At 44.8% G+C, this 18,268-nt stretch overlaps 1 protein-coding gene across 1 annotated transcript in view; it reads left to right on the forward strand.

Annotated features, from left to right (window-relative positions):
* The window catches only part of FCHSD2 (FCH and double SH3 domains 2), a gene marked incomplete at its 5' end in the record, with an annotated part of 53,176 nt that extends 38,711 nt beyond the window's left edge, over positions 1-14,465 (forward strand). Inside the window, 8 exons of the mRNA XM_027905840.1 lie at positions 4,434-4,595; positions 7,877-8,011; positions 8,297-8,380; positions 8,512-8,689; positions 9,346-9,566; positions 11,108-11,237; positions 11,444-11,526; positions 12,912-14,465. Coding sequence (XP_027761641.1) covers positions 4,434-4,595; positions 7,877-8,011; positions 8,297-8,380; positions 8,512-8,689; positions 9,346-9,566; positions 11,108-11,237; positions 11,444-11,526; positions 12,912-12,995 — 1,077 coding nt within the window. The remainder of the gene's footprint in view (positions 1-4,433; positions 4,596-7,876; positions 8,012-8,296; positions 8,381-8,511; positions 8,690-9,345; positions 9,567-11,107; positions 11,238-11,443; positions 11,527-12,911) is intronic.
* Positions 14,466-18,268: the final 3,803 nt, after the last annotated feature.

Raw genomic sequence — 18,268 nt, forward strand, 5'->3', positions numbered from 1 at the left:
ATTGGTCTCCCTACACTTCCCAAACCCTACAAATCCAGCACTGCTCCCAACTATTGGTCTCCCTACACTTCCCAAACCCTACAAATCCAACACTGCTCCCAACTATTGGTCTCCCTACACTTCCCAAACCCTACAAATCCAACACTGCTCCCAACTATTCTCCATCTCCTTCCCCACCAATTGCTTTCTCTTTTTTAGGCACCTTTAATGTTTTATGTGCCTGAGCTTGGGAAAAATCCATCTGCCAGTCCCTGCAGGTGGACTCTTCTCCATGAACAGCTTCCCCTCCCTTTTGTTAACCTTGGAATTCACTCTTATCTGTGTCAGTGTTTCATTTCCTCTTTGCTTGACCCCGACAGCCTCCTCTGATTTCACTCCATGCAGGATATTTAGCATATAAATGAACTCACTGGAATATCTGCACAGACCTCCACTTGAAAAACCCCACTCAGTGTTGTGTTGGAAAGTGTAATTTATTAGTTAATTCCCCAGGATCCAAATTTTGGTTGAGTCTGTTGGATAGGATTTAGTTTTGTTTTTTTATTTTTTTGGCTGGGGTGGTTTTGGCATCACTGGCTTTTTGTCCCAAACACCACCAAGGCAGTGAAAGTTGAATTGTGTGGATTAAACTTCTCATCCATCCCTATTTTAATAGCAGTGGACTTCGATTTAAAAACTGAACTGTGTGGAATAAGACTCACTTTGGGGTTGGAGGAATTCATGGCATTCTGAATTGGAATTTGAATTGTTTTTAAATAAAAGTGACTCATAGTCACATTTATCTCCCACTGTGCAAATAATTCCAAAATTTAAAGGATACATTAGTTTTGAGGAAGAGAATTATTTCATTTTAATACCTTTTTCAAGAATTGGCCTAAAATTTCAACTAAAAATGTTCCTAAATAGGGACAAAAATAATATTAATGTCTTCCCAGAATGTTTTGCCAAAACCTTTCCATGTTTCTTCCTTCTTGGCTAAAACAGTTTTGGTTGTGGCAGTCCATGATCCCAACATTCTCTGATTCTGTGATTTTGTTCCTGCCACTAGAGAAATATGGACTAAATATATTTTATATAATAATAAATATATAAATATGTACCAGTGGAGTAAAATGGTTTAGGGCCACTTGTAATCCTAATTAATTATCTGAACAAGCTCATAAATATACAATAAATAACTCTGAATTCTTTGGGAGGAAAGAAAAAACCTGGGCAGGGCACTGGGGTTGTTCTGCACCCTGGAGATCAAATTAAAAAATCAAATAAAGTAACTCTGTTTTCCAGAAAATCCATTTAAAACTGGTCTTAACAATCTTGAACCAAATTTTTGGGGCAACTTTAGATCAGCTTTGCTGGATTTTTGTGTTTGCTTTTGAGCCCAACACCTTTTTAAAAGGCTTTGAAAACCGTGTGTTTGTGGGATGTAAAAGAACACTTGGGCTTTATTTCCTGGGAACAGGGAACAGCTCTGGAAGATTTTCTTGCTGGGTTTCATTTTGGTTCCAAAGCAGTTGTTTATCTTCATCTTGTCTAAGCTGTGGGTCTCAAACCTTTGCTTAATTAAGGCTGGAACTCTAAATAAACAAAATTATTCCTTCTTCCATGTAGAGCAACGAAAGGTATGTGAGGGACAGATAACAGTGTTTATATTTTTGAAAACTTTGGGGGTTTGTGGTTTTTTATTTTGGTTTTTTTTTTTCTTTTCCTTTCATCTTCTTCCAACCTCCCACCAAAAAACCAGCTCAGAGAAGCAGGAACCCCCCAGAAGGGTAAATTTTATGGGTGGAAATCAGGGTAAAGACACCCCCAGTGCTTAGTTATTAAATAATAATTGGGGACTGGGAATTGTAAACAGCAATTTCACTGGGAAAGAGAGAAATGCTGGTCCTGCAGGGAGGCTTTAATAACCAGAAACGTTGGGCAGCACCCAGAGCTGAGAGCCAGTGCTGGATTCCGGCATTCCTGGGCTTTGGAAGCTCAGCTGCCTTCCTGGAATGCTCAGAATCGCTGGGAAAATCAGTGATTTAAAATCTTTTGAGGTGTCTGAGTGCGTGGCAGGGGAGGGCACTGGGGCAGGAGGCACAGCACGTGTGTCCCCCCAGGGAGGTTCATTCCAGAGGGTGGGAAAAGCAGGGATTAGAGTGATAACATTGAAATGGAGGATCTTTTTGAGGGAACAGGGCTTTGGGAGTGGCTTGTTTTTTAAGGGTGTTCATTGGTGTGGGTTTGCAGCGTAATCCAAACCCGGGATTTGTCAGAGAGCAGGATCCTGGAATTCCGGGCTGGTTTGGGTTGGGAGAGACCTTAAAGCTCATCCAGTGGCCTTAGACACTTGCAGGGATGGGGCAGTGCCACTTTGCCATTGGAAACCTGAATCCCAGAGTCCTTGGGGTTGGAAAAGTCCTACAGGATCAAGTCCAACCCAGCACTGCCAAGACCACACTAAGCCAGGTTTAAATATGTCCCTGTGTGAGAAGCAGAGCAGAGTTTTAGACTAATAACTGCTATTTTACTTTGATTTTTTTTCATCTAGGTAGGAAGCTGTTAAATCTGGTCTAATTATTTAGGTAAAAATCTAATCTCAGCTCGTAAATAGCTTTCAAGTGCAGGCCTGACCTAATGCTGGTAAACTTTTATGGTTTGTCTGCAGTGGAATGAAACTCCAAACATTTGTGGTTTGAAACAAATATTTGTTGACTATTAAAACTACTGGGTGTAAACAGAGAAGGGGGAACTCCATTGGATTTGCTGGGTAAATTAAAATTAATTGAATTAAAGGCGCAGTCAAGGATCTTGGAGCAGCTTGTTTATTTTAGGCAGCAAGATGATATATTTGGCATAATAAATTTACTCGTCTAGCTTACCTACCTTTTAAAAATCACATTTTTTTTCCTGAGCAGAATTAAAAAGGGTGTCTCTCTAAAGTGCTTTGATTGTTTGAATCAGGTTTAGAATCGAATGGTTTTAAACTGAAAATGGAGCTGTATTTGGGGGTTCAGCTTAACAAGAGTTACAGTCATTTATTTCCTGACTTCTTTTCTCAGTAGAAAGAGATGATTCTCTGATTCTGTAACAGCAACATGTCAAAACCAAGGAAAATACCAGGATTAAAGCCAAGGAAAATACCAGGATCATCTCAGCTCAGCACAAATTTTTATATATAACAAGGATTTGTGTAAGACTGTGGCACCAACTGACACTTTCATTCACTGTACACATATTTTTTCATAGTCTACTGTGCTTCAGCCACAACTGAGAAGGGAATTTCCCTCTAATTTTTGCCTGGATCCGTGTGTTTTCCCTGGTTTTGCGTGGATTCCCAGTGCTGCTGACAAGTTGATGTGTCAGGACAGGCAGTGATGCTGAAGGAAGGTGCCTCTGCTCCCTGTGGGAGGGACTGGAAGGGAGAGAAAGGACATGAAACTTTGCTAAAAATGGCCAATGCTGTGAAAGGAAATGCAGGAAGAATTCCAGGCTGCTGCAATTGTTTCCTCCAGCAGTGACTCACTGAAGGAATTTTGGGAAATCACTTGATTTTTGTTGCTCTGCTGAGCAAGTGCAACGGGAGGGTGATGATGGAGCTGGACTGGACATAAATATACTCAGATTTATTCCTGGGTTTCTCTTCCAGTTCTTCGAAATTCTGAATTTTTGACATTCTGAATTTCTTTGTGCTGCCCTTCCCATTGCTCCTGTTCAGGCTGTTGAATAATTTGGATCAGGGTGGTGCTTTGCCATGGATTTGTGCCCAGGATGCTGAAGTGAGCCCAGCCATCAGAAACCCCCCCTCTTTTCATGCTGTTCTGAAGACAAAACCCATGAAACTGTTTGTTGGAGTGGGGTATTTATTTAATTTTGGACTGATTAAGATCCTCTGTTTCCGTAACAAAGAAGTTCCCTGGGATCTCTGGCAAGTGCTGGTAGAAAAAGAGTGGGTGGGTTTGTGTGTGTTTGTATCACCGTCGGATTTATTGACGTTTTATATCCAGTTTAGTCGCCAGCTCACAGGAAGTATTTTAATTAATAAATAAAAATAAATAAATAAAATAAATGGCCTGCACACTGGAGTATTTTAATTAATTTAATTCATTTCATTTCATGTTAAAAATCCCGGGATTCGTCTGGGCTGTGGCACTTGGAAAATCCTTCGGAAACCCGCTCGAGTGCGCGAATAAGGAATGTAAACTCTTAAGAGCTGTCCTTTTAAAAACCCCGAGCTGTGGGACTGGCTGGGCCTGGAGCTTTACATCCCTACAAAACCATCCCCTAGAAAACCACCCCCTTGTCCCTTGGCTTGCACTTGGGGCAAGGGAAGGAAGACCGGGATCCATTTCCAAGCGGAGCAGCCCCGGGAGCCGTTGGGGGTGGAGCTGCTCTGTCGCTTGAGCTGTGATTGTGCCGTGGGTCTGACCTGGCTGTGTCTGTCCCCTCAGATCATCAAGCTGAAGGCAGAGGCCAGGCTGGACCTGCTCAAGCAGATCGGGGTGTCGGTGGACACGTGGCTCAAGAGCGCCATGAACCAGGTGATGGAAGAGCTGGAAAATGAGCGCTGGGCCAACCTGCCCTCGGTCCCCAACAACGGCTCCTCGCACCTGGTACGTGTGGGACCCTCCCCAGGGCCAGCTGGGGCTTCTCCAGAGGCAAATTCGGGCTTAGGATGGGATGTAAAGAGGGTGGAGAGGCACTGGAGATGCTCCCAGGGCTGGAGCCCCTCTGCTCTGGAGCCAGGCTGGGAGAGCTGGGGGGGTTCCCCTGGAGAAGAGAAGGCTCCAGGGAGACCTGAGAGCCCCTTGCAGGGCCTAAAGGGGCTCCAGGAGAGCTGGAGAGGGACTGGGGACAAGGGATGGAGGGACAGGACACAGGGAATGGCTTCCCACTGCCAGAGGGGCAGGGTTAGATGGGATATTGGGAAGGAAGGAATTCCTGACTGTGAGGCGCTGGCACAGGATGCCCAGAGAAGCTGTGGCTGCTTGTGCTCATTCCCATGTTTCTCCATATGTGAGTGAGCATTGAATGGAATCTTCAGCTAACGCTTCCCAAATCCACTCTCTGCTTCCTTCAGGGTGTTGGGATGTTTCTGCCAACGCTTCCCGGATCCATTCTTTGGGATGCTGGGATTTTTCTCCTCAGGGGTTCCAAACAGCTCTGGTGCTGGTGCTTTGCAGTGCAGGTTGCTGTGGTCACTGCTCTGCACAGCCTGTCTCCACGGGCTTTATTCCCAGAGTTAGTGCAATCAGAAAGTCGAGTTGCAGTGTGCACCTCCAAGCTTCAGCCTTCCCAAATCCCAAAGGAATTGCGTGTGTGGAAAGCGCTGAGTGAGTTTCACCTCAGATCCTTCCCAGCCACCGTAGATGAGGATTTGTTCCAGGGCTGTGTTTTTATTCCCTTTATTTCTTGTTCTCCACCTCCTTTACCTTCCAGTTGTGCCTCTTGGGTTGCTCCCAACTCCTTATTCCCTGTCTTCTGGGACATGGCAGCAGTTGGATCCAAGCCCGTGCTGGTCCTGCCACAGCGTGGGAGGTTCAGCTCTGAGGCTCATTTTCCCCTTTTACACTTCCATGGACTCCTGGATTAAAAAACCCCGCTCTGTTGACCTTGGCAGGCTGGACAGGGACAGCCCAGAGCTGGAATCCTTAGAACTGCGCCCAAAATTACGCTGCTTGTCGTTATTAGAGGAATTACTGCAGCTTGGAACAAGCAGCCACTTTCACTTCACCCCCGAGGAGTGGGCAGTGTGTGATGTCCCAAATTATGGCACTGCTTTTCATGGCATAATTTGGGCAGCAAAGCTCTAAGAGCTGAAGAGCTCTGAGAACTCAAGAATTAAAAAAAAGCAGGGAGTAGCACTGATGCTTTTATTTCATCTACTCCAGGAAGGAGCTGAAGAAAGTAATATCCCATCACCTCTCCAGTCCCTTTTGGAGAGAAGGATGAAATTCAGAATCCTGGGAAGGCAGGTTAGGGTTTTTTTCCAGAATAAGAGTGAGAGAATAATGTCATTATGGGGTTTGTGCTCTGTTTGCTGGGACCTGAAGCAGGACAGGGGTGCAGGGTCAGAGTTCCAGTCTGCAGTTTGCTGTGGACAGGAACCCGCATGCTTTTAAAATCCAGGGATGCAGCATCCTTTAAACAGAAGAGGTTGGAGCACCTGGAATATCAGGTCAATGCTCATGGTCAGTCCTGAATTCCAAATCACTCTGGAGGTGGTTCAGTATAAACATGTTTCCTGTGGTTGCCACGGGCTCTGGAGGACAAAAGAAGGGATTTTGATAGGGTTTTTTTTGGTGTCTGATCTCTTTTGTGTATAAATGAAACAAACCAAGACAGATTTTTATATATATATTTTTATTTCCGTACCCTTTTTCATGAATATATTCCATTTTTCTCATCACCTCACCTGGGTTTATTCCTGGCTTTGCTGCCTGCTCCACACCTTTTGGTTCTCACATATTTATTCCTTCCCAACACAGTTTTTCATCCCAGACCCTGCAGAAGGATGAGCTTTATCAAACCAACCCCTCCATTTTCTGTAGCCCTGTTTTCCCTCTCCTTGCCTCCTTCCCCAATGATTTTATGGAAAAGGAAGTCACAGAGCAGCCACACACTAAAAATGAAACCCTGTTTTCCCTCCTCGTGGTAGAAAACCAGGAGCAGATGTTGCACAAACGAGCCTTTCCAGACACGATCCACTAATTTCCATGATGTTCCCTATGGATGGCAGCTGGGACACAGCCCAGGCACAGCCAAAGGCACAGACAGGAGGGAAAACCTTCAATTTGCCACACTTTCTAATTGTTTGGTAACAAATCAAAGCCTTACCCACGTGTAGGACAAGGAATTTTTGATTATCCCAATGTCCATGAAAACACCAAAGGAGCAATGGAGGCAAACTGCCCTTGAGTGGAAGTTAGTGGTGGGGGGAAAAAATTATTGGAATTGCAAGGATTTAGTCAAGAAATGTAATAGAAATTAATGAAGTGCAAAAGTGATGATCTTTATGCTCCTGGAGTCCAGGCTTAGAAGAGCAAAGGGCTGGTTTAGGGATTTTTTGAGCTCAGCTTAACTTTCTGTTCATTTCTCAGGCTTTCGGTTTTCCCAGGGAGGACCAAATTCATCCCCCCCCTGCCCCTCCATGAAAAGGAATAAATAAAGGGAAGATGGCAAATACAGAACAGTGCTGCCTTTCATTCCAAGGACTATTTTCACAGGATAATTCCATCATTTTCACATGAGATAAAGTGTTTATTCAAAACCCAGCCCAGGCACGAGGCCAAAGCACAGCTCATGGCAGCCTTGCCCAAATTACATTCATAGAAACTTGTATTTTTCCAGCATTTTTCAGGTTTTATTTAAACTTTTATAGCAAGTTTTTTTTCCTCTAAGGGTTTTTTTATTATTATTGTTTTTAATAAACTGCAACAAATCTGTTGTGCAGAATATGCTGATTTTGGGGCCTGATTTTTTTCAACTTGAAATATTTCCACTGCAGATTTATTTTGTAAACTCATGGTCACAGGTACTTGAATCTTTTAGTAGCATAAATTCTCTTTTTTTCCATTAAACTGTCCCCATCCCTGGGAGTAACCTGGGATAGTTGAAGGTGTCCCTGCCCACAACAGGGGGTAGAACTGGATGATTTTAAGATCCCTCCCAACCCAAACCATCCTGGGATTCTTTGGTGACTCTTCTGCTGATCTTATTTAAGAATCCCGTGTTGAATATGATTTAATCTTTGGGGTTTGTCCACTTTCAGCAACCACGAGTGGAAAAAACCCACACTGAAAAATACGAACCAACTGGATTTTATTGTTATTTTCCCACTGATGTCTCTCAGCTGTTATTTAATTGCACAAACAAATGCAATTTGTTGGAACAGGTCAATGCTGATGCGGAGAAGGAGGAAGGGGAGGAGTTTGAGGACAGCATGGACGTGTTTGATGACAGCAGTTCCAGTCCTTCTGGGACCCTCAGGAACTATCCCCTCACCTGCAAAGTTGTTTATTCCTATAAGGTCAGTGGTTATTTTTTTTTTAATTGGTTAGAAAAATTGTTCTACAGATCAGTAATAAATGTGGGAGCCGACAGGGTGGGAATCAGGGGGATTCCATCTCTCCTTGAGGGAAAAAGGTTCCTGTGAGTGGTAAAAAAGAGATACCTTATCTGGATTTTTTAAAGTATCTCCGTCATAGAACATCCAGTGTTTTAAAAAATCATTTTTTACATAAAAATCTAGATGAAAATGTTCTTTCCACTGCTCCTGAAGCCACTTTCCCCATCCTTCCTTTTCTGCCTCCAGGCTTCCCAGCCAGACGAATTGACCATAGAGGAGCACGAGGTGTTGGAGGTCATCGAGGATGGAGACATGGAAGACTGGGTAAAGGTATCTCTTTCCTGGGATTGTTTTCATGAATTCCATCCGAAATAAAACTTGGAATGGGAGGAGGCACACTGGGATTCTTTCCAGAGAGGATTGTGCACAAGCAGAGAATCTCTCCTGTGGTTGGTTTCCAGGCACGGAATAAGGCGGGTCAGGTGGGATATGTGCCGGAGAAGTACCTGCAATTCCCAACTTCCAGCAGCCTCCTGAGCATGCTCCAGTCCCTGGCAGCGCTGGACAGTCGATCCCACACCTCCAACAACTCCACGGAGGTGGATTTAGTCTCAGGAAGCCTCAATGGAGACTCCAGTGGTAAATACCAGTGAAAAATAAACAGTGTGTTAATTAAAGCTGCTTCTTGGAAATATTCTGTATTATCCAGTCTGGGAGACTTCCTCAGATTTTGTAGAACCACGGAATCACTAAGGCTGGAAAAGACCTCCAAGGCCATCAGGGCCAACCTGTGACCAAATCCCAGCATTCCCACCAAACTATGTGGCATTTCTCATGTTTTGAACACTTCCAGGGATGGTGACCCCTCCCACTTCCCAATTCAGCCCATTCCAGTGGTCAACCAGCCTTTTCCTTTCCCTCATTTCCAACCTGAACCTCCCCTGGGGTAACTGGAGGCCATTCCCTCTTGTCCTGTCAGTGATTTCCTGGGAGAAAAGGCCGATCCCACCTGGCCACAGACTCCTGTCAGGGACTGACCTGGATCTGAGCACGGCTCAGGAATTGATTTTGTGTCAGATCTCCATAATTCACCTCACAGATTGAGCTTAACGTGAATTAAAATTAAGGAAACACAAAATAATTTGTCTCAGCCACAACAGAATCTTTTAGGCTGGGGAAGAACTTCCAAATCTTCAATTCCAGCTCTAAAACCTGTGTTTAATTGCTATTATTTTCGGGGCTTATTCCAGTTAAACTGTTTTGTTTGTTTGTTTGTTTCCCCTTTCCACCTTCAGTCTGTTTTGTAAAAGCACTTTATGACTACGAGGGGCAGACGGATGACGAGCTGTCCTTCCCAGAGGGAGCCATTATCCGCATCCTGAACAAGGAAAACCAGGATGACGACGGATTTTGGGAAGGGGAGTTCAACGGCAGAGTCGGGGTGTTCCCATCAGTGCTGGTGGAGGAACTGACGGCCTCGGAAAACGGGGAGACCCCCTGGATTGGGGATATTCAGGTGGGTCAAGGGAGGGCGGGTTATTGGTTGGAGGAACTGGAAAGGCTGGAAAGATCTGCCAGTTCTTCAGGAAAAAAAAAAAAAAACAAACGGGAATCAGTTTAAGAGGAAAAATCAGCTGGTTTAAGAAAAAAATTAGAAGCAATTTGAGGAAAAAAAGAACCAGGTTAAGAAAAAAAAAATCAGAACCAATTTAAGAAAAATAAAATCAGGAGCACCCTAAGGGAAAAAAAGTCAGGAGCTACTTCAGAGGATAAAATCAGAACGAATTTAAGAAAAAAAATCATTCCATTTAAGAAAACAAGAATTAGAAGCAATTTAAGAAAAAGAAGATCAGGAGGAATTTGAGAAAAAAAAAGTCAGAAGCAATTTAAGAGGAAAAAATCAGAAAGGATTTAAGAGAAAAAAATCAGAAGCAAGTAAAGAGAAAAAAATCAAGCAACGTAAGAAAAAAATCAGAACCACATTAATTTTTTAAAAAAGGCAATTTAAGAAAACAAGAATTAGAAGCAATTTAAGAATAAAAAAAATCAGAACCAATTTGAGGAAGAAAGGAAACAATTTAAGAAAAATAAAAATCAGAAACAATTTAAGAGGAAAAAATCAAGCAATGTAAGATAAAAAAATCAGAACCACTTTAATTTAAAAAAAAATGGTAATTTAAGAAAACAAGAATTAAAAGCAATTTAAGAAAAAAAAAGAAGGGAGGAATCAGAAGGAATTTGAGAAAAATAGTCAGAGCCAATTTAAGAAACAAATCCCAAGCCCTCAGTGCTTATATTTGAGTTTCTTATGCAGCCTAATATTTATCAAGTGATGTATTTTGTGAAATAGAGCAGATTGGTGGCTAAAAGGTAAATATTTGGATAGGAAGGAAGAGAACCAAAGGAGGAAGTTCCCAGTCTTTGATTTCTGGCAGAGCCTGAGATGTCAAACACAGCCTGGCCCAAAAAGAGAATTCCAGGCTCTTTCAGCCCCAGTTTATTTGGTTTATACTTAAATTTGTTCGGTGTCCTCTCACTTTCAAGGGGCAGGATCCTCCCAAGTGTTGGAATACACCAATTTTTGCCAAAATGTCCCGTTTCAGTGGAGTTCTGTAATCCTTCTATTAGAAAATCACACCCATTTCCCACACGGAATTGTGATGGTAGAAACTGGGCTTCCATGTTCCCTGTTTCTCCAGAGCTTTTATTCTTTGCTTTGAGGCTGTGAAAAGGAATATTTAAATTAAATTCACGCAGCCGAGAGGGGACAAAGCTCATGATCCCAAGGCTTTTGTGTGGATCTGTGGCCACACAGCCTTTCTATTCCCAATAACCTTCAAAAATCCCTCGGAATCACCTGGGAGAGGCTGGAAATTCCTGCTGGGCAGCAACCTATGATTTAGAAAAATTGGGTCACTGATAGATATCTTGGCTTTCCTTCCCCTGTGTTTCCTCTGGAGGGAAATCGTTGGCACGGTGACGGCTCGGAAGACCGGGATGTGCCTAAGAAATTCCCGGGGGAAGGGTTTTTGCAGCCCCTTCGTGTTTCTCCCACAGGTTTCTCCAACCCCGAAGCCCAACAACGTCCTGCCACCGCTCCCACTGTACGACCAACCTCCCAGCAGTCCCTATCCCAGCCCGGATAAAAGAGGCTCCCAGTTCTTCCCGAGGTCTCCATCAACTAACGGTGAGAGTTTTGGGGGATGGAAAAACAAGCACGTCAGGCAGGGCTTCATTTGGAATGTTCGTGTTTCAGTGGATGGGGGGCGTGGGGGGGGAAAGGAGCATTTTTGCCCCATCAGGTTGCAAAATGAGCCCTTCAAAGAGCTTCATAAAGTTAATTCAGTGATGCTGAGGGGCCTCTTTGTGACGAGCTGTTGGTTATTCCCTCAGAAAACAGCTTCGGTTCCGAGTGCCCTGCATTCTCCCAACCTCCACGGATTCCCGCCGAGACTTCCTACGGAAAGCTGCGGCCTGTGAGTGAAACCCCAATCCTGGGGGGGCTTTATTTGGGTTACAGAGGGATCAGACTGTGGGAATCGGGGTGGGAACATCCAGATCCCGGGGGGTGGGACAGCGCCTGGGGGTTTGGCTCCCTGTGTCCTCCAAATCCAGTGATTCCCTATAAACCAGCAGCGTCTCGGATGGGTACAAGGAAAGGTCTGTTCCCCTGATAAATTTGGGGCGTTGGGAGGTGATTTCTGGTCTTGCCACGTGTGAAAACCCTCAGGAGAACTGGAAAAAGAGGTGAGGAACAAATGCCAGATGAGTTTAATCCTGTGGTTTGTACAATTCCCACTTCCCAGCATTTTGCTTCACTGTCCTGGCATTACTTGGGTTTGGAGTTACATTTATTTCCAGCCCCTTGTATGGATTCAAAATCTTGTATCAATATATTTTGTGTTGTCTCTGCTGCTTAGGAAAAAGTAATTTTGCCAGAGAAGGAAAGAAAGTATTTAATCACGTACAACTTGGCAAAATCCCTCTCCTGGGATTTACTTGGAGGGTTTCAAAGTCCAGAACCCAATCAGAACAACAAATCCTGGCCTTCTCAGTGAATGAGGTTGCAGAAAAAAAGAGCACTTTTGGATATTCAGAGAATGTATTCTGAGTATTCCAGTGAATATTCCGGTGGATTAGCCTTGGTCATGGACACACAAAAGGCAGGAGCAGCACTGCATCACTCAAGGCTTAAAATATCGATTTCACATTGATTTCCTTTTAAACCTCACTGATTCAGCTTTTGCAGATTTATATTTTCCTCATTTCTTATCTGCATTTTAGAGATATCCAGGGTACCCAGTACTGGGCAGTCTGGTATGGAATTGCCCCACAATTCATTGTTTTCCATAGCAAGTCACTCTGTATTCTGAAATCCCGCCCTGAAAACCCTGGTAGCACTAAAGGTGAGCAAAAGTAACTTGATGGAAGTGGCAGAGTGTGAAAATAACCCCAGATTTCAGGCATGTGTCTTGAAGTCGGTGATGGATGAAATACAAGTCACTGAGAGGCAGCAAAGCATTCAGGCAGTTCCCACCCCACAGAACTTCCAGGGGAAAGCACCATCAGATTCAGCATTTGGTGTAAATTCCAAGGTGTTTTTCAGCTTTCCACCCTGGATTATCCATGGGTGCAGGAAGAAAGGATAGGGGGAAATCAGCTGTGTTATAGGCAGGAGCCTTTATGGCTCACCTGGGAACACTGGGGCCGAATCCGGCTGGTTCCTCCCTGTTTGTTCACATCATCTCCAGGGACGAGCCCGAAGGTGGAGTTCAGTCTGTGCAGGAGCTGGGATTTGATGGGTTTTGTGCTGAGATTTGGCCGTTCTGTGGCAGTCACAGGTTGGTTTCGGCTGTTCCAGGTGCGAGCAGCTCCCCCGCCCCCCACCCAGCATCACCGCCGGCCCCCGGAGAAGATCGAGGACGTGGAGATCACCCTGGTGTGACCAGGGGGGCTGGGCAGAGGAGGGCTACAATCAAGACCAAACCCAGCATTTGGTCCCTCTCCATTTTTAGGCACCTTTGCATGAAGAAGACTTTTGGAATAGAGAGCGGGGACACCGGGAGGGTTGGATTTGGTGGATCCCTTCCCGCGGTCGTTGAAGATTTTTTTGTGCCTTTTTTTTGTTTGTTTTGGTTTCTCTCCATCAGTTTTGGCCTCTCTTAGCACAAAGCAAGCCCGGCAGAGGATTTGCCTCGGAGCAGGCTTTTCCTCCTGGCTGGAGATGCTCCGGTTTTTCCCGAGGAGACTTGAGGAATGAGCCTCGTTCATGCAGCTTAGTCATAGCACCCTTCGCTCCCGTGCTTTAGTACAGTATATTACTGTTGCCATAGGAATGTGCTGAACATTGTGGATCCTTCCAGTAGCTTTGGATTGTCTGATCAGGTGTTAATCAGATCCCGTGGAATGGAAAAAAAAAAAAAAAAAAAAAAAGGGAAAAGAAGTCGAAAGGAGAGGCTGGCTCCTCTTTAACCGCCCCCCCTGCAGAAAGGAAGAAACAGGAAAAGAAGCTCCTGGAGGAGCAAAAGACCACGAGGGGTTCGTTCCCCTCGTCAGGAATCATCAGCTGGACCCTTCTTGCTCCTTGGATTCCTATTTACACAGGACTTTTAGTCCCAGAGGATCGACTCTGGAGGTGCTGAATCAGTAGCAACATCTTGTTCCGTAGCATAAACCAGAAAAGTAAGTGAGGTTTTGTCTAGATCTGCAAATTGAGCTGCTTTATTTTTTGTTTTCTTAGCAGATTTTGGGGATTTGGGTTTGGTTTTTTGTTTTTTGTTTTAAAGTGTTTGGGTCACTCTTACCCCAGTTAATTGCTGTGTGCTTAATTACCCCAACGTTAGCAAATATCTTTGTCATCCAAACAAGCACCTGGCTTGAGTTAGAGGTTCCATTTTAGAGTATTTACATGCATTTAGTTGTTGCATTGGACGGTCCTGTAGCGTTTTCCCAGTGAATCCCATCAACCAGCCAAAGCCAGGGAGCCTGGAGCTCCCTGTGATGCCTTCACACACCACCTTTGTGCCCAAGATCTGGTCTCCTAAATCCTCTCAGGAGAGAAGCAGAGAGGAGGAGGAGGAGAAGAATTGCAGATTTCCCGCTGGAAATCTCTGAAAAGGGACCTTTGCTTTTTGCTGTGCTTCGAAAGAAAAGGGTTCTGAGATCGGAGGTGGGGAGGGAAAAACTGGATGAGAACAGGTATTTTGAATTATTGTCAGCAATCTCCATCAGAGGGAAGATCTGAGGCATCCCCAGGTTGGGTTTTGAGCTGTTTCTGTGGGTTCTCTTGTGTCTTTTCATGGGTTTTTGTTCAAAGCCAGTAAGTTTTCTACCTTTAGTTTACTAACAAGGGCTATTTTTTGAGGCTGCATTTACAAAAAACAAAAAAAACACACACAACAAAAAAAAAACACCAACAGCTCATCTTACAAGATCTTTTTCATAAACTTTGCACATACCTGTAAATCCCAACCCGAGCTGGGTCTCCGAGACATCTGTGCTTTCCAGTCTCCTTTCCCAGTGGGATCCTTAACCAAGAGTGGGGCTGTTTGAAGACAACAACTCATGGATCAGTTCTGAAATCAGGGACTGTCCAATGAAGTCTTTTTTATTCCATAATTTTTTTTTTTCCTTCTTTTGCACCTCTTGTCCTGTTGATCTGTTCGAGGTCTTTTTATGTGTTTATCAAACTTATTCTTAAGTTTAAAAAAAAAAGAGAAGTTTTTAAATAGAAGATTTAACTGCAAATATTTTGAGATCTTCGCAACGCAGAAGAAAACCAAGTGTTGCCATAAACCTTCATTTTTTAATTCCTTTGGCCAGTTTTTTTCTGTGTCCTTCATACCCGGACTTTGGGAAAATTCAGAAAGTTTTATTTAAAAGTCTCTTTAGTTGTATTTTAAAATATTTTCTGTAAGAGCTGCTAATTTTATTTAAAAAACAAAAGTGGAAAAAACCTACCAAAAAAAAAAAAAAGGTAAAAACAAAAAAAGAAAAAAAAAAAAGGAAGAAAAGCTGTAAAAAAGATGAAAAAAGATGCCTCCTTTTTAACTATGATTTCTTCATACAGGGCATGTATCGGCCATCGCATCGTGTACAGTGTCAGTACACTGAAAGCATCAGTTGCTTTCTTTATATTGGCTGTAAAAAGTTTGTATTTATTATGTATAAAAAGTTGAATAATAAAAAAGTGGAACTAAATCCAGGGTGCTGTGGAGATTTGGCAGGGGAGGAGGGAGGGGGATTGAGGGACAAAATGAAGGATGGGGATAAAAACCGATGTTTTCTTGGGTGGGATTGAGGCAGAACCTGAGGGCTGGGGATAAAAATCTTGACGTTTTCTGAAGTGGGGTTTTTCTGGTTTGGGTTTTTTACACCGAGATTTGAGTTTTCTGCTTGGGAAAACAACTGGTGCACCTGCTTGAAGTGAGTGTTAAGCCTGGTTTTAAGGTGGTATCTAAGAGGAACAAAAAAGATGCCAGAAATGAAGCGCCAGAACAAAGCTGCAGTTATCAAAATAATTGCTTAATAGCCTTGATGCAATTAGGGTAATTGGGTAAAGAAAGCAGGGAGAGTGATTGATAACAACCCTTCAGTGTGATTGTCCCTTAATGGCCTTGATTTGCTTAATTGTGCCAGGAGTATTCCCAGTGCATCCCAAGCCCCTGCAGCTTTAGGATCGCTCTGTGTTTTAGGATCCCTTCCATGGCTGATTTTCCTTCCTTGGAAGCCACCTGTGGTGAGCAGCTCCCTGCTGGGCCAGTCCTGGTTTCCCAAACATTGCTTATCCATGAGCTCCCTCCCTGGTTTTGGAGCCAAGACTCTTTCCCCTGACTGAGCCCAGCCAGACATTCCTGCAGGGTGGGATTGGATCTTTATTCTTCCACTCTTTACACAAACTTTCTTTTTTTTTTTTTTTTCCCTGAGCTCCTGCAACCTCTTCCTTTGAGAATTCCCATCTTCTCCTGCTCTTTGTGTGCATTCATGGTGCTCCTCCACAAATTCTTGTCCTGCCTTGCTGCTTTGGTCACTTTGTCCTTTCCTTTCAGACTCTTGCTCGTGGCATCCCCCCCTTTTCTCCCTGCATCTCTCAGCTTGGGGCTTCTTTTCACCATCACAGTCGTTAGAAATGATGTGACTCCTCAAATCCACCAGCAGAGCCACTTTTCCTTTCTTCCATTTTTAACAGGCCTCTCCTTTTTCTCCTTCCCCCTTCCCCAAAAGCTGGGCTGTCCCAAAACATGATTCTGTGATCACATCATTCCTGCCATTCACTGATGTGTTTTCCCAGCTCCGGCTCCCGTTGCTGCCACTTTCCTGGAAGATGGACATGGTATGGGCAGCACAGAGTGACCACTTAGAGGCAAATAGAAGTGCTGAGGAAAAGCAAAGGCTCCAAGGTTTTATTTTCTGCTTGGGATAGTTAAAGAGGAGGAATCTGGGGAACTTGGGCCAAAATGTTGATCCCTGGAAGTTGGCAGCAGGACCTGTTAGAGCTGGAGGTTTCTCTTATGGCTCTGCTTCCCAGATTTTGGCTTTAAATGTAGATAGAGATGGGATATTGGGAAGGAATTCCTGGCTGTGAAGGTAGGGAGGCCCTGGCACAGGTTGGGCAGAGAAGCTGTGGCTGCCCCTGGATCCCTGGGAGTGTCCAAGGCCAGGTTGGAGCAGCCTGGGCTAGTGGAAGGTGTCCCTGCCCAGGGCAGGGGTTGGGACTGGATGGTTTTAAATCCCTTCCAAGCCAAAGCAGTCTGGGGTTGTGTGATTTTCAGAAAGGATAATGGGACTGGGATTGGGCAGAAGGGATGGGGGTAAATGTCATAATGTCCCTTTACTGCAAACTGTGATGGGTTTTTGGGGGGTTCTCTTTCCCTTACAGCACAAGGTTCATTGTTCATAGTAATTAAAAAGGAAAAGCAAACCCCCACCCTCTTCTCTAACTAAAGCATCTTTTGCTCCTGGCAAGCCTGGCTGTTCCACAGCTGGCACTGCCTCCTTGCCTGCTTTTCCAGCAAGCTCCCTGCAATTAATAACCTGCAAATCTCAGCATGGCAGGGCCAGGAGCCACAGCAAATCCACCTCGGCCAGTCTGTCCTTCCCCTGAGCCTCCCAGTAAGGAGGAGAGATGCTGCTGCTGTGGGAAGAGTTCTGTCTCCCTGTATTTTTGCCATTTGCAGCTCTGTTGCCCTTCAAAAGAGGGATGGGAGTAAATGTGCTGCTCCCCTCTATCCTCCACCTGGTCAGCTCTCTCCAAGATCAGGGATGTTGGGAGTTCAGGGCACAGGGAGAGGCTGGAGAAAGGGATAGAAGGAGAGAAAACTTAACTGGAGTCGGGGATGCAGCGAAGGAGACAATAAAAATGCAGGCAGGGAAGTGCTGACGTGCTTGCTATGCCAAGTGGTTTCCTCCTCCAGGCAGTCCCCAGGGGGATTGAGGATTCCAGATCTGGCAGAAGGATCAGTGCAGCCTCTGCATTGCAGGTCATTCCAGCCAGAGAATGAAAGCGCTGCAGGGAGAGCGGGGCTGGAACGGAGCAGGCAGGGAAATCCCTGTGATTGTTTAACAGGTGGACCCGTGAGTGACACGTGTGCGACATGTGAGGAACATCCCCAGCATGGAGGGGAGGGGGAAAATGGGGCTGCTCACGTGCAAGTGCATCTTCTCAGGTGCCTGGCACAGGAAACTGCTGGGAAGAGCCCAGCTCTGCCTCTTGGATAATCCCTCAAGTATGGATGAGACCCCCCTCCCGAGCCTCCTCTGGGCTGAAAACTTAGAGAACGGTGGAAGAGAATCACAGGACAAGAGGAAATGGCCTCAGGTTGTCCCAGGTGAGGTGTAGGTTGGATATTGGGGAAAAATTCTTCATGGAAGGGGTGGTCAGACATTGGAAGAGGCTGCTCAGGGGTTTAACATCCCCGAGGATGTGGCACCTGGGGACAGGTGGTGGTGGTGGCCTTGGAAGTGCTGGGGGATGGTTGGACTCACCCTTGGAGGGCTTTTCCAACCCAAGTGATTCTGTGACACAGAGAACCTCTGTGATCAACTGCACCTTAGGCCGGGGTCACCATGGAGACTCCAAACTGGGATTCCAGGGTGGAATCAGAGGCTTCAATCCAAACCTTCTTAAGGGTCCATGGAAAAGCAACACTGAGCCTGGCCTTGTTTCTGTTCCCAGAAACACTAAATGCTAAATAGAATAAATAACATGCCAATAGCAAC

This window comes from Empidonax traillii, unplaced genomic scaffold (genome assembly GCF_003031625.1).
Source record: "Empidonax traillii isolate 1590-97213 ecotype Southwest subspecies unplaced genomic scaffold, ASM303162v1 scaffold1214:size307055, whole genome shotgun sequence".
Classification (NCBI taxonomy): Eukaryota; Metazoa; Chordata; class Aves; order Passeriformes; family Tyrannidae; genus Empidonax; species Empidonax traillii.